General features: G+C 34.4%; 1 protein-coding gene across 3 annotated transcripts in view; it reads left to right on the top strand.

Moving 5' to 3' along the window:
• The window catches only part of RBM26 (RNA binding motif protein 26), a 49,936-nt gene extending 36,457 nt beyond the window's left edge, over positions 1-13,479 (top strand). For all 3 annotated transcript variants that reach the window (XM_040054858.1, XM_040054859.2, XM_040054860.2), the window contains 5 exons: positions 1,774-1,878; positions 4,403-4,612; positions 6,345-6,431; positions 9,196-9,309; positions 12,648-13,479. In XM_040054858.1, the coding sequence (XP_039910792.1) occupies positions 1,774-1,878; positions 4,403-4,612; positions 6,345-6,431; positions 9,196-9,309; positions 12,648-12,737 (606 nt within the window). In that variant the 3' untranslated portion in view covers positions 12,738-13,479. The remainder of the gene's footprint in view (positions 1-1,773; positions 1,879-4,402; positions 4,613-6,344; positions 6,432-9,195; positions 9,310-12,647) is intronic.
• Positions 13,480-14,565: the final 1,086 nt, after the last annotated feature.

Genomic DNA, 14,565 nt, shown 5'->3' with positions numbered 1-14,565 from the left:
ACCTGGTCCACCACTTCCTTGTGTGATAGTTATTCTTACTTAGAGAAAGTGAGGCAATATACTGATATTGAAGTTCTAATGAAGTTTTTGAGCTGCTTTTCCATTTCCTTTGTAATATGGAAAATGAAGAAACATTTTAAATAAACCCACTTCATAGTGGAAAAGTATGCATTATCTTTGTGCAGTTTTGTTGACATTTGAAATAGCAAAAACAATCACCCCCATCTGACTTTTGTAGAAGTGAGGATTTTATAGAGCCCTTGGTCAAAATTTACAACTTTGAAAATTTTCTGAAAGACTTTGATCTTGGTTCGCTTGTGTTTTTTAAGACCTGGACAGCTCTGAATAAGACTGGCCACATGACTGTGCCATTATCTTGACCTATTTTAGCTTCTTCCAGTTCATTCAGATTACAAAAGCCTCTTCCCCCTTAATGTGAAACCTTTGCTGCCTCTTGATGTGTCCTGGAGGAGGTAGTTTCTTCTTCAGACTTGCCACAGCTCTGTAGCAGGGCAGTCTCCATTAAGACCACTAATAATAAACCTTAAAAGTCTTCATTACACCAGTGTCACTGGCTGCTCTGTGAGTGCTAACTGCTGATCATCATTAAACTTCAGAAGCGCTTCTTTTGTCATGTCATTGATGTATTGCAACACAGTGGGATTTGAGAGAAACACTGATTCCAATTTTGAAAACTTGGAAAACCATTATACAGGAGATAATGGATTTTTTTCACCAGGTTGCAGTAGATAATCAGAAAATGGGCCTCAATAGACTGGAGGTTGAAGTTGCCAGTTGAATAATCCAGGTTTTTTGGTTTTTTTTTTCTTTTAAAGATTCCAGGAAAAAGGCAGAAATGTCAACTTTCTTTATCAGTGATGATTCTTGGTTTCCAACAGTCAAAAGTGCAAAAACCTCATCTCTTTACATGCAGCCTTTGCAAACGTTCCCTGCTGTTGTTTTGAATCAACACATGTAAACATAAGCTGTTTCACAATCCTCTGTAGTTTTTTTTATGGCTAGCCTTCATTTGGGATGTCATTGAAATGTTTGGGTCCTGCTTCTTTCATTAAAAAAAAGAAGACAGAGAAGTTTCACTTTGGATCAGTACTTCAAATTAAGTTTTCATGGTCATATAAAATCTTTCCCCGCACCTCAGTGGTTGCAGTGAACATATCCTAATTGGGGTTCAGAGATACCTTTCTGTTTCATATATGTTTTCTGAACTTTAATAATTTTTTTAAGATACTGTGTTCTGGAAGATTATGTTGAATGCATCAGAGAGCGTCAGTCTTTTGTTAGCAAAGGTCTTGTGACTTCCTGTATTTTTTCACTGTGGACTGAACAGGACTACCATTTGTGCTTTTGCATTATGACATTATAATAAGCTTAGATGCTTTTTATCAGTGCTTACTGAGCATAGATTTTGTATTCATTGATAGCTGTACTGCTTTTTTTGTTGTTGTTTTTGTTGTTGTTCATCTCATTGCCATAAACATTTAATCGTGAATTTTTACTGTACGTATCTTTTGAAAAAATTTCATTAGCTTTGGCTTTGCTTGGTGTAGTCTAAAAGGTTTGACATTGCAAAGCTCAGATGGAAGTTTACTTTGCCATGAAGGCTCCTAAGCTTGTTCTTGGTTTGTATTTGAAAGTGGAAACCTGGTGTAATAAGCAGTATACCAGTAAAGTTACAGCTTTTTATTGAACAGTTGTTTCCTTAGTAGAGAAAGCCAACTGTGGAACTAATAATTTACCATAACTATTTCTTAGATGCAGAAGGAGTTACTAGATACTGAACTGGATTTATACAAGAAGATGCAAGCTGGGGAGGAAGTTACTGAATTAAGACGAAAATATACAGAACTGCAGCTGGAAGTATGTTTATGTCTTCTTTTGTAGCAATTAACTTTTAATCAAATATTTTCTTATATGTTTATTACCTTGAGTACTGTATCATGAACTATTTTTATCCAGAGTGCAATATTAAGTTGCATGTAGATGGAGATACTTAGCAATAATAAATAATAAATATTTTTAAAAAACACTTTCTCTGCTTCAGTGGAATTCAGAATTAGTATTGTCTTTAATTACTATTACTAATCTGTTTAAATTCTGTAACAATTTAGGTGATACGGTATTTTATAGATTTGTGGTAGTAATGCTGTCTTGAGAACATGGAGTGTTTTTAAATTGTTGCCTGAAGGTTGTTTTGTGTTTGACACAGAAAAGTTGAGAAACACTGCCTGATCTTTTGTTCTTAAGTGTTAGCATCCTTTTAATGAGATTAATCAAAAAAGCCTGAGGTGCCAAAAATACTATTATTGCAGTGTTGGTTTCAAGGGGAGAACTTAACAAAAGCAAATACACTGTTTCAAGAAGTATTCAATGTGTAGAAACACAATCTTTTCTTCAGGTACTTGCTTTGAAAAAAAAATGAGATGTCTGTACAAAATTCTTCAAATGTATGTCTAATTTTGAGAAATCTAGAATGCTGTGAGTGTCATTCTATGTTACATTGCACTTCTTGCCTATATGATTGTGTAAGATCTCCTTGAATGGCTTGATAATCTCATCTCTTTTTACTGTTAAGTAGGGCTGCTGTGTTGCTTAAATAACTTGTCTTAATGAAGTTTGGTCACGTCTTACATGTTAACTGCATATGAATACAGTGCAGATACTTGTGGCATAATTGCTTTAAAATCTTACTTTAAAACTTAAGTTGTTATGCAGCTTTGATAATTGTGAAAACAGTTTTGCTAATAAACCAAGGCAGTTGCATAGAGATGACACAAAAGCTTATGTTAACAATGTATTTTCTGATGGTGAGTTATTACTGTGTAAGTGTAATGACAGCTTGTTTATAAACTCAACATCTCAGAAAATACGTGAATTGAATGACATGTAAAATAGGAATAGAAATGTAGGTGTATAGTCAAGATAAAGTTACATCATAGCTGAATGCACTAATTCTACTCCATCTCTCATTAAGTCTGTTTGTATTTTGAGTTGGGCGAAAAAGAGCTCTTTCCAGACACGAATATTTAAATGAAATTTCTGAAATTTATCAAATACCAGCAGGAGTAGATGGAGAAAAACAGGGTCACGATGCACACTTACATGTTTCAGGGAACAGCGTGAAATATAATTCTTGTACAAATTACAAGAGGGATATGGGTTTTTTCCCCCCTTGATGTTAGCTTGAATCTTCAGTGTTCTTAAAAATGCTTTTAAAAACTTTCATTCACACATTGTGCTTGTGGCTTTGACTCCCACAATATTTTGTGTTGCTCCTTTGACTCATAAGCCGTTTTTCAGTTCCAGGTGTCCCTGACTTTACCAAAAGAAAATCCAAATACTTTACAGCTTGTTTGTTGAGTCAGCATGCCCCAAATTACTCATTTAAACATTTTAAAATGTTTAAAAAATCCCAAACAAAGAACAAAACTAAAAATACCCAAATACTTCAGGATTCTGTTTATGAAAAACTAAAAAGCAAACTAGATACTATTGTAAAATTATCTGAATAATTTAATGAATAAAGCCATAAGAAAATTAGCTCCTCATGAGTGATATCACTGACATGCATTAAAATAGTGCCATTGCTGTTTGAGTTTGTAAACACTGTAGGATTTACTGAAAGTGTGGTGATTTCATTTAACATTTGATTCCTGTGACAAATCTATTTGGGTTCGAAAAGATGTTTTTTCTTGCTGTAAACATTGAAATTAGGTATCTGAAAAGGGTCTTTCAAATAAGTAAGTTCTGGAAATTATTTTTGGAATGACTGTCTGTCATTAGCCTTTTGATTGTTCTTGAATAGTATATACCAGGTTTTTAGAAGGGGTAAACAGGTACTGTGGGAATGGGTATTTTTGACTACTTAGAGTCAAGTGTTCAGCGAATATTTTGTCCTTGGAGATGCTCCTTAGGAGCCTTTGTTTCACATCTCACAATTCTGTGGCCAAAAGCTCTTAAGCTACAATAGTTCTGGTTGGCATAAAAGTCTTGCCTTAACTTGAGAAACAAACAAATAGAGTAAAGGGACTAATTAAGTAGTTAGACACTGTATCAAGAAATTTTGATAATGGCATTTCAGTTCTACAGCAGTTGCTTTTTCCTATGAAGCGTTTACCTTCACAGATAAGGGCTCTTTTGATACCTGGTTCTTGTTTCCTATTTCCATTCTATTGGTCTGCTAATAATAAACCTTCAGTTAATTAGCTTTTGAATGTTATTTAAATGTTCACCTTCTGTTATTTGAGGACCTGCAAGCTGCTCTTTCTGGGGCTTTCTTGGGAATGTGTTTTTAGGAAACATCAGAATATTTGTTTGTTAATTCTATCTAAAGAAGTAGATGGTGAATTTTAATCTATGAATATGTTATGCGTAAACATCTTAGGCTGCCAAGCGAGGGATTCTCTCTTCGGTTCGTGGTAGAGGGGTTCACGCAAGAGGCCGGGGTGCATCGCGTAGCAGAGGCAGAGGAATTCGGGGCCGGGGGAGAGGCAGAGGAGTTCCTGTGCACGCGGTGGTGGATCATCGGCCCAGGGCACTGGAAATCTCTGCGTTCACCGAAAGCGACAGAGAAGATCTTCTGCCTCATTTTGCGGTATGTCACAACTGCACTTTTTTTTTTTTCCCCCCGCTTTGGAGTCCCCTTCCATTGAATGACTGATTTTTCTCCTGATTCAGTTCATCTGGAAATATTATGTAGGAATGAATCTTTAGCATGATATGCAGAGGATGCATTAGGAAAAGATAGAACAGGAAAAATGCACTCCTGCTTCAACTAGTTATAGCTGTAATCACATAACATTTACGAGGCTTCTTTTTTTTCTTACAAAGAAAAATGGCTTGTAATACTTACTTGCTCAGGACATATGTAAATTTTTTACTATTTTTTAGGTACAAAAAGATAAAATAACTGAAGGGATGGTGAGAACAGGGATGGATTTATTGCCAAACTTTCAGTATCTGAAGTCTGTTTGTCTTTGTTGAAGTATCTTAAAAAATGCTTAATGAAAATTTTCTTTGCACATTTTCAGTGCTTTTGCTCGACTTTCTGAATTTAAGAGTCAGAGTAAAAATGATGCAATTATATGTAGATACTGAAAAGACATCCAAACATTTTTGTCTAATCATGTACTTAAGCTTAAGAAGTCATATCATTTTCAATTTTTCCTTTCTATTTTCAGTCTAAAAAATGATAAATTGGCGTATATAATTTTTAGCAAATTTTTCTTTGCAAATATAATAGTGAAAAATCAACATAATTTTATAAAAACACTTATCCTCCATTTAAAAAAAGAGTATAATAAAAGGAAATTTGTTCATTTTGTGGAATAAATGTTAAGAATATCATGCGAATCTCCATCTGTTCCACCCTGTCCTTTGTTTATTTGGGTTTTTTTCCCCAGCATTTAATTGTTTTGGTCCTCTCTGAAGGGAGAAGTCCAGGAGCCAGTTAGTCCACTAAATTCTACTCCAGTCAGTGTACTTAATTAATATTTCCTGTCAGGCAGTCATGCAAGAAGCATTAAAAAAAAAAACAAAACCAAACAAGGACCTGTCTCTCTTTTCATAGGAAAATTACTATCTTTAATGAGCCAAAATGTTAATCAAAAAGAAACTTAATAAAATTAACACATACAGTTCCATTCACAGTGTTAGTAGGATAACATTGAGAAAAAAATTGTTTATGTGATTTTGCAGGTTGCAAGTTTGCTGTTTTAAACTTGCTCCAAATTCCATTGGAAATGCTCTGAGCTATATTTCTGTTTCTGTGATACGATACCACAACCCTGTGCACAGGGTTATTGTTACACTTGTACAGATGTGTTTTTTAGTTGGCCTTTGCAGCTTACAGTGATGGCAGCATCAAAGGCAGCAGTACCATCGCAGCCATTACAGGAATAGATAGGTCATGTTATTAAGATGCTGAAATACATTTAAGTTTTCAAACTTTTTCTACAGCTCCTGACTCTGGGAAATATTTCTCTGGAAGAGTTTCATTAATAGGCTAATGGAATAATTTCAAGGTTTTTTTTTTTTTCTAATCAGAAGAGAAATACTGAAGAGGAACAGCCAATTTTTGTCATAGTTTTACCTCATACTTACAGGAATTGGGAAATCCAAAGATGAGAGTGTTTTGGTGTTTTAGCAATGCAAGTACAAGTAACTGTGTTCTTGGCTAGGACAAGTACTCTGGCCCTAAGACTGTGAAATATACACTGTTCTAATTTTCTACTTATTTTTTGAAGGCATTTGATCTAGAACTGTATTTTTAGAGGTGTGAGAACAATTTTACTAAACTTTTTGTTTGTTTGTTTGTTTATCAAAAGCAATATGGTGAAATTGAAGATTGCCAGATAGATGACTCTTCTCTCCATGCAGTGATTACTTTTAAAACAAGAGCAGAAGCTGAAGCTGTGAGTATAGTCTTTCTTGAAAATATGGTGCAGCATTTAAATACTTTGTTTGTTACACTTCTGTATTTGATTAAATGTAATACTGCTAGCTATTATAAAACTATTCCCACAAAAGTTTGAATTTAAAGTGTCAGAACTGTATAGTACTGAAATACTTAGGAAATTAAGTTTATAGCAAAGCAAAGTGTAGGATGTAAGAGGGATATTAAGAGAAGCACTTAGGAATTGATATTGAAGTATCTTGATTTATCTTCATTTTATTGCCAGGTTTTTTCATATGAAGACTTGGTACCCTCATAGTCTACCTAGAATTTCAGTGATATCCTGCAGAGTCAGGACTATATATTTACTTTGGAATCAGTTTGGTTTACCTTCGTCTGAAAACCCATGGTAGTGTAAATGGGATTTGATCTGATTCTTTTTTTCCCCTTTATAGTGTATTTTTTAAAAAGTTATGAAATTACAGAAGCATAGAATTGCAGAAGTAACTTCTAAAAACTAAAATCCAGAGTTGACTTAAGTTATAATTCAGTATCATTATGTATGGATCATTAGAAGTTAATACATTTGCCTCAACAGGACTCCTGCCTTACTTTGCCCCGGTATAGGCATATAATGTAGGTATAATGATCCTGAAAAAAATTAATGCACATAGTTGTTCTGCAAATGATTTTTTTTTCTTTAAAATCCTTGTGTCACTGATGGGACTACAGAAAGAATGAATTCATATTTGCAGTATAGTTGTATGGAAAGATTTCATTTTATGTTTATATTTTGCACAAATTTTATCTTGTGGAATTTACCTGAATGCAGTTTTTATACCTGGCCAGACTATTCTCTTTTACATCTTGAGGCACCAGTGAGGTGATTGACAGAAATAACTGGTATTTACAGTGCAAAAATGCAGAGGACAATAGTTTTGAACACTTAGAGTATCATTTATGGTTAGATATTTTGATATCCATGTGCCAAAAATGTTTTACAAAAACACGGAATTCTGTTTTGTTTGTGAAACTCTTAGCAGTAGCAATTATGAGTACTAACTATATGGAGATAGTATTTATTCTGTAAAAAAGGAGATACAGTTAATGGTATATGGTGTATACTGTCTGGTAGGGGTAAAACAGTCTTGTACAGCTGTATTGAAGGTACACAGTTCAACAGTGAATAAAAGTTCTGTTCAAAGATAAAAGCTGCTGTAATTAGTATATTCATATATGAATTGAATTAAAGTTGGGATTTTAGTTTTGTTGCTTCCTGCTATTGGGTACTTCTTTTTGCAGTTTCATATTCTTTGACACTGTAGTTTACATAAGAAATACTCTTAGGTGTGGAGAGAAAGTTCTGCTTCCCTGAAAAGAAAATAGGTCACCTAGAACTATAATGTTTTTTGTGGACTATGCAAATAAAGTCTTTACTTCTCCCAGACAGAGTATGATTTACTGCAAGGATCAGGATTTATGATCAGTGTTTGAGATGTCCATGTTCTAGTGAGCATTAAAATATTTAATTGTCAACTTTGTGTTTGATTAGACTTTTGTGTCTAATTTCACCTTCCATTTTTAAAGGAAGATTTTATTAAAACTGGGTTCAATCAAATCTAGGAAAATTTGTATTTTCTTTCGGATATCCTTACATACTAAATATATTTCCATTGGAATGTCTATGTTTACAACTAAAGCATTAAGCCTGGCAATTTGAGAAGTTGTAGAAGGTAATCGTTAAAAACCTATGATGATGCAAATTGTGAAGTAAATGCAGCAAATATTTTACTTCCTTAAATGAAAATAGACCTAGGCTTTATGATCATATATGTTCTAGCCTAGAAGGAAGAGGAAGATTCCCTATTGTAAAATGTCGCATTTTTATGAAGTAGTAATTTCTTCCAAAGATTACAAGTTATTTCTGGGCCTAAATGTCACATATAAGTACTTTTAAAAATTCTAGTTGTGTGACAATGTGATGAGACCATGGACAAAAAGCTCCTGAGCTGCATTTTAATAAGCACAGAATCTTTTAAATTTATCATAAATTTATATGTACAGATTTAAAATTTATACCTGGGGACTTTAATATCACACAATTCATGTTCAGATGTCATTGAACATGTAATTGTTTCTACATTTCACATTATGCTGTGCTTTCAGATTGTACTATAAATCTTTTGTGACCATGACGGTTATTTCGGAATGTTGCTAACGCTGATTTATGCTCATTCATGTTACTTTAATTTGAACATACTATTTCCAAAGCAGCCACTTAATGCAGCTGATACTTAGAAAGACATGAATATCCCATAAGTTTAAAATTCTTACATTTCAATTACAACAGCTTTACAGGTAGTGGAACATTTTCCAGTAGATTAAGTTGTAATCACAAAGGGGCTTTTTTTCAGTTGTTTGGTTGTTGGGTTTTTAAAAAATACGTTAAATAATTTGTGGTGTGTCTTACTTCCTCTAGTAAGTTATGCATTAATAGTTTTGTGTCTGTCTTTAAAAGGTGAGGAACCCAGCAAAATAATACTAAAAAACAGGAAGGTGTTGGTGCAGTATGTTACCCGCATTACCAAATGATTTATGGTCTTCCAAGCTTATTTTCTTTTGAATCTATTTGCATCATTTTCCTCGAAGGATGTATGAAGTCCATGTGCAGTGCATGAAGTTGTTTCATTTAAGCTAGTAACAGTACTTCAGTATGAACATATTACAGCTTAGACTTTCTCTTGTAAAGTGGCTTGTAACTAAGATAGTTAAACTTGTTTTAGGCTGCAATTCATGGATCTCGTTTCAAAGGACAAGAGCTAAAGTTGGCATGGAACAAGCCTGTTGCTAGTATGTCAGCTATTGAAACAGAAGAAGCTGAACCTGATGAAGAAGAAGTAAGCTTGCTTTTTCTTTATTTTTTAATTCAGTTTTTCTTTTTTAAGATTAAATAATGCAGCTTTTTCAAAAAGAAAATTTATCTGTGGATTCATAATTGTATTTTTTTAATCTATCTCATATTTTGATATCAGAAAGTAGATTTCTGTATATTTCTTGGGGTTTAGGGTGTTGAAAGTCTAGATACATTGCTTTTCCTTGCATAAGTATTTCATTTCTTACATAATAAAAAACTTTAGAGGATATATCTAGAAAATGGAAGGCACAGGTTTGAACTTACATGAAAAGGATTGAGGATTTTATCCAAAACATGGGTTTGTGCCATCTGCTTTTGGCACTAATTTCTTAGAGGATCATCTTTCAGACTCTAATTTTCCTTTATAGATATGGTTTGGAGGATACAGGTCAAGGAACAATTCAGAGCATTTCCTGACTTCATTCAGACATCTAAAGTACCCTTGCTGAGTCTTAGTCTTCATCATGGTGCATGAGAGATACTAAAGCCTTGTCAAAATAATCCTAATTGGTTAATGTAGGAATAGTGAGGCAATATGTGTTGATGCAATCTAACTCATTACACTCAAAATACTTAGGTTTGTGAATTCAGAAGAATAGACATCACCTGGGGATAAAGTCAAGCAATTGTTTTCCAAATTTAGTTACTGTCAATTAACTGTATCCACACAATTAACGTAGAAAAATTGAAGTGGAAGTGCACCTTGACTTACTCAATGACAATATTTGTCTGCATCTTTTGCTTGTGGTATTTTGGTGGATCTACCACAGAAGCAGCTTTGTGAGTTTGCTTTGGTACAACCAAATTTGGTTAGTTTTCTTACACTTGGTGGTGTTCAATTTCTGTTTTCTTCTGGAAGAAAGTCACTTTGTCTGTTGGCTTCCTGTCTCCAGAAATGCTGATTTGTTTCTTGTGTGCTAGTTGAAGATGGGTACCTCTCAAATCAGACATTTGTACATTCCAGTTTACTGAGTGCTGTTTTCCTCCATGTACACAAACCTCAAGTGTTGTCAGATGGTCATGAGCTGTGAGTGAACAAGATAATGTATTATGGAATCTCCAGAGCATCTTGGGTATTTTGTCACATCTCCTTCCAGAAGTATTGCCCGGGAAGATCAACAGCAGTGTGTTGATGCAAGGAGTCTGCATTATTGAGAGGTCTGCTTGAGTAATCACTTCACTGGATACTTTAGTGTAATGAAGGAAGGGCATACAGGGATATGCAAACATTTCAACAGAGTAAAGGAAGGAAAGTACAGATTCCTTGGTAGGTGAACTACAGCAATCTGTCTTTTAACTACCTTAGGTAATTATTCATGTGGAAAATACCTAGGAGTTGAACTTGGATCGAAACCCTTAGTTGTTCATTGGTTTTGTCTGCTTGCTACTTAGTTATTTTGTTTTATAGCAGCTATCGTAAACACATGAAAAAGGTTTTCTTCATTATTCCATATCTATACTGCCATGTTAGTTCAGCTGAGTACTCTGCTATAGAAAGTGGCAGGCTTAAGACTTGAATGAAACTGGAAACTTTGTCTAAAAAAAAGAAAAGAGCTAGATAATACAGCCGAGTGAGAGACTTAATAACAAAACAGGGTTTCCAGTCCATTTATGAAAGTAGGAGGAAAGTCTTCTGGACTTGAGTGCTTAAGAAAAACTCTGATGAGTAGCCAGCTAATTACAAAAGCATGTGGTCTTCCTGGATGCCTTATGTTCTACACTTGAGTGCCTAACAAAAGAGTTGACTCTGCTGAGTCAGCAGCTAATCCCTAGGAAGAGTGTAAGTAGATAAAAGCTTTTAATCATCAGGGGGTTGCAGTTCAGGCACCTCTTGAGTTAGAGATGTGGTGTCTTTGTAGTTGAAAGGACTTGATGTGTGTTTACTGTATTAATTTATCTGGTTTCTTTGGAATCTGAATAACATCTGTAATGTCCCGTAACAGGGAGTGCTACTATTGAACTATGTTTTGCCTGAATAAGTATTGTTCTATTGGATCTGCCACCTAAATGTTCTCCCTTCACTTTCTTTAAGACACTTAATATACAGGGACACTGCCATACTTCTCTCAGTTATTTTCTCTCCCCATAGTTGTTCCCCTGTATGGAAGCCTGGTTTTTTGCTCAGCCCTACTACCATTCAGTCTTGTGTTCTTTAGAGTTCTGCACTGTGCACTGCCAAGGATTTTGACTCTGACTGTTGCACTGTTTGTATTTTAGCTCACTGAGCATCAGGGAGTACCAGGAAAGAATCTTAAGTCCTCAGACAGCTTCTGTGTTTTAGTCAGGGCCAGACTATGCAGGCATACATTGACAGATGGGTCAGGTGTTGTTGCAGCTCCTTTTGAAACTGTTCTTTCTCTGTACAAGAGTAATGAAGATAGTAGTTTCTCCCTCTTGTAAAAACGCCTACTGGAAGGAGAGAAGGCTTAGTTCTAGGCTTTCTTCACCCTAGAGCCTCTTCTCTTTCAGAAGACTTATAATTTTGCAAATCAACCTTCACACCTCTTGCTGAATTTGAAAATACTGTAGCCAAAAACATATAATTCCTTAGACTAAGCAAGAAAGAACACAGCTGCTATCTAACAGCTGGGCAGTTTTTCTAGGGAAAGACACGCTTGTGTCTTAGTCCTTTCTTTAGCTATGGCAGAGTTTGCTGTGTTAGGTGTTATCGTCAAAAAATTTCCAAGATAGGATAGTTTATATACACCCCTGTGTCTATATATGGATAGAAGTTCAAGCAACATTCAAAGGCTTTGAAGTCTGTCAGTTTACTACTTTGTTATTGAATGGAATTGAAAATACGCTAATACAGTTTGTCTGAATTTCTCTAAATACCTGTCTCCCTACCTCAGTCGTTTAAATTTTTATATTGATTGTAATCTTGATTAAGCTGTCAGAAGCAAAAAATCCCAGGTTCAACCTTTCTGATACTTTGGAACAGGTGGATAAAGCAGGTGGATGAAAACAAGCATAAATACTGTGAACGTGTGAAAAACCGTTAGCTTTCAGTACAGCGTATTAAGTTTCATGGAACACAGTGGTTTGGACATGAATGATATGCTGAAGAATCAGAAGAGCTGTTTAAGGATGAGGTGCATGTGTCATGGTCATCTTAAAGTCTATTGAAAAAGTTTCATTTGCCTTTTAGTAATATATGTATATAAGACATAAACATGCAGTGTACTTTCTTGAAAGCATTAATGTTTACCTATTCACAGGCAGATTTTTTTTCTCTAGTAAAGTGCAAGTGCCAGAGATTTGTATTTTGCCTTTTGATTTTTAACACTTTCTGATATAAGTTACCACATTTTTCTCTTGAAGTTTCAGGAAGAATCTTTGGTGGATGACTCACTACTTCAAGATGATGATGAAGAGGAAGAGGAGAATGAATCTCGTTCATGGAGAAGATGATTCAACTGATCAAAGACAGCGCTAGAACTGCACCTGTGTTGCATTAGTATTACCTAATGTACTTCTGCATCTTTGTATTAAAAGGGGTTTTGTGATGAAGTTGGATTCAGATATAGATTAAAAAGCAGCTGGTCAGTTATACATTTTGAGAGATTGATGTTTGAGTTACATTTCAGTAAATGATTGCTAAAGACATCATACTAGGAACATATGCAATGTTTTTATTACATAGTTCTACAGAAAGTTACAGAATTCTTTGGGTTCTTTGTAATTTACTGAATTGGTCAAACACAAATGACCAAAAGTTGTTATAACATAGATAATTTTTGTTCTATTCCAGATACGGAATGAAAATTTGCATTTAAAATCTTTGTGAATGTTTTCAGAAATGAATAGATAACAGTACTAAACAGGAGTCTCTAAAGTTATGTATTCATAATATTGCATAGTAGTATGCTTAGGCTTTACTATGTACTAGCCTTTTGTTGGATTTGTGTACGTATTTTACCTATGGGTTTTAATGATAAAGTGTATGACTGCTTTGCATATAAGTCCTTATGACTTTAAGATGTTAAAAAAATAAAGAAATGGAATGGTCTTAAAAAAAAAAAAAAAAAAAGAAAAAAAAAAGAGCAATAACCAAAAAATCTAAGGCAATGGTCCTTCATGATGAAAAAAAAAAAAAGAAAAAAAAAAAGAAAAAAAAAGACAAAAGACCATTCCAAATGGCAACCCCCACCCCCATGTTCACAAAAGGAGCTTGAATCACTATCACTTACACTAAAACAATACCAAATATATAAAACCAATCTCAATCATGTTTTATCTACATTAACACATGGTGTACTCTGCATAAAAACTTTTGGATGTTCTCAATTTAAAGTGATGCTAGTCAAATCTTAAATAGGATAATACTCCAAGAATAAGGAATTTTTTTATATCTCTGTGCTGTGCAACTCTAGAAGAAAGTTTGATGCCACAAAAATAACATGCAGTACTGAAATATAATTTAGAAAAATGTGTGAGGAGAATCTGAATACTTAGTAGGTAATATTCTAAAAATTCGGGTACACAACTAATGCATTTTTTATATTCCTGTGTTTTTATGATTACATTTTTTCATTTCAAAAGTAACACTTGGAAAATCCTAAGTTCACACTATAGCACATATTCACCATTCAAAAATATATCTAATGTTAGTGTACTCCACAGAAAATCTCCATTGGCTCTTTCTATAGAAGGTCTTTCTGGTATGTGAGGTCTGAAGTTGCTTCTTGGGAAGGGGAGCTGCCTACTCCTTCGCAATAAAGGACCTCTCAGAAAGACTTGTTTTATATCCATTTAGTGGCATTTTGCTGGACTGATTTCAAAGAGAAACCCATTTGTTAAGTATTAAAGTTTTGGGGTTTGTTTTTGTTCTGAAGGGAGTAGGTGGTGTGTTGTTTTAATATTTTCCCCCCATTAATTAATTAATGAGTGCATCATGAAACCACTGTCTTATTTATCAAATAGATGGATATGAGCCTGTACTGCTGTTCATTTAAGTGGTGGACTCGATGATCCTTGTGGGTCCTTTCCGACTTGGAATATTCTGTGATTTTGTGATAGTAGTTCAGTTAATAGGGTGTTTTGTTTAGTCCATGTTTTTGTCTTTTGCTGGAAAGAGAGGGAGAACTGGTAGAAGTCATGTCCCTGACCTTATTTTTTCTTTTTTTTTTCCAAGTCCAAAGTAGGAATGAAGCAAAGTGGAAGTAGTAGCATTCTAGAGACAAAACCTCCAGTTGTAGAATTTTTGTTTGTGCTTTTCAATTACTTGAAGGGATTTTAA

The sequence above is a fragment of the Hirundo rustica genome, chromosome 2 (assembly GCF_015227805.2).
Source record: "Hirundo rustica isolate bHirRus1 chromosome 2, bHirRus1.pri.v3, whole genome shotgun sequence".
NCBI classification, from domain to species: domain Eukaryota; kingdom Metazoa; phylum Chordata; class Aves; order Passeriformes; family Hirundinidae; genus Hirundo; species Hirundo rustica.
The sequence above is the reverse complement of the archived record's forward strand: the minus strand, read 5'-3'. Positions and strand labels throughout refer to the sequence as shown.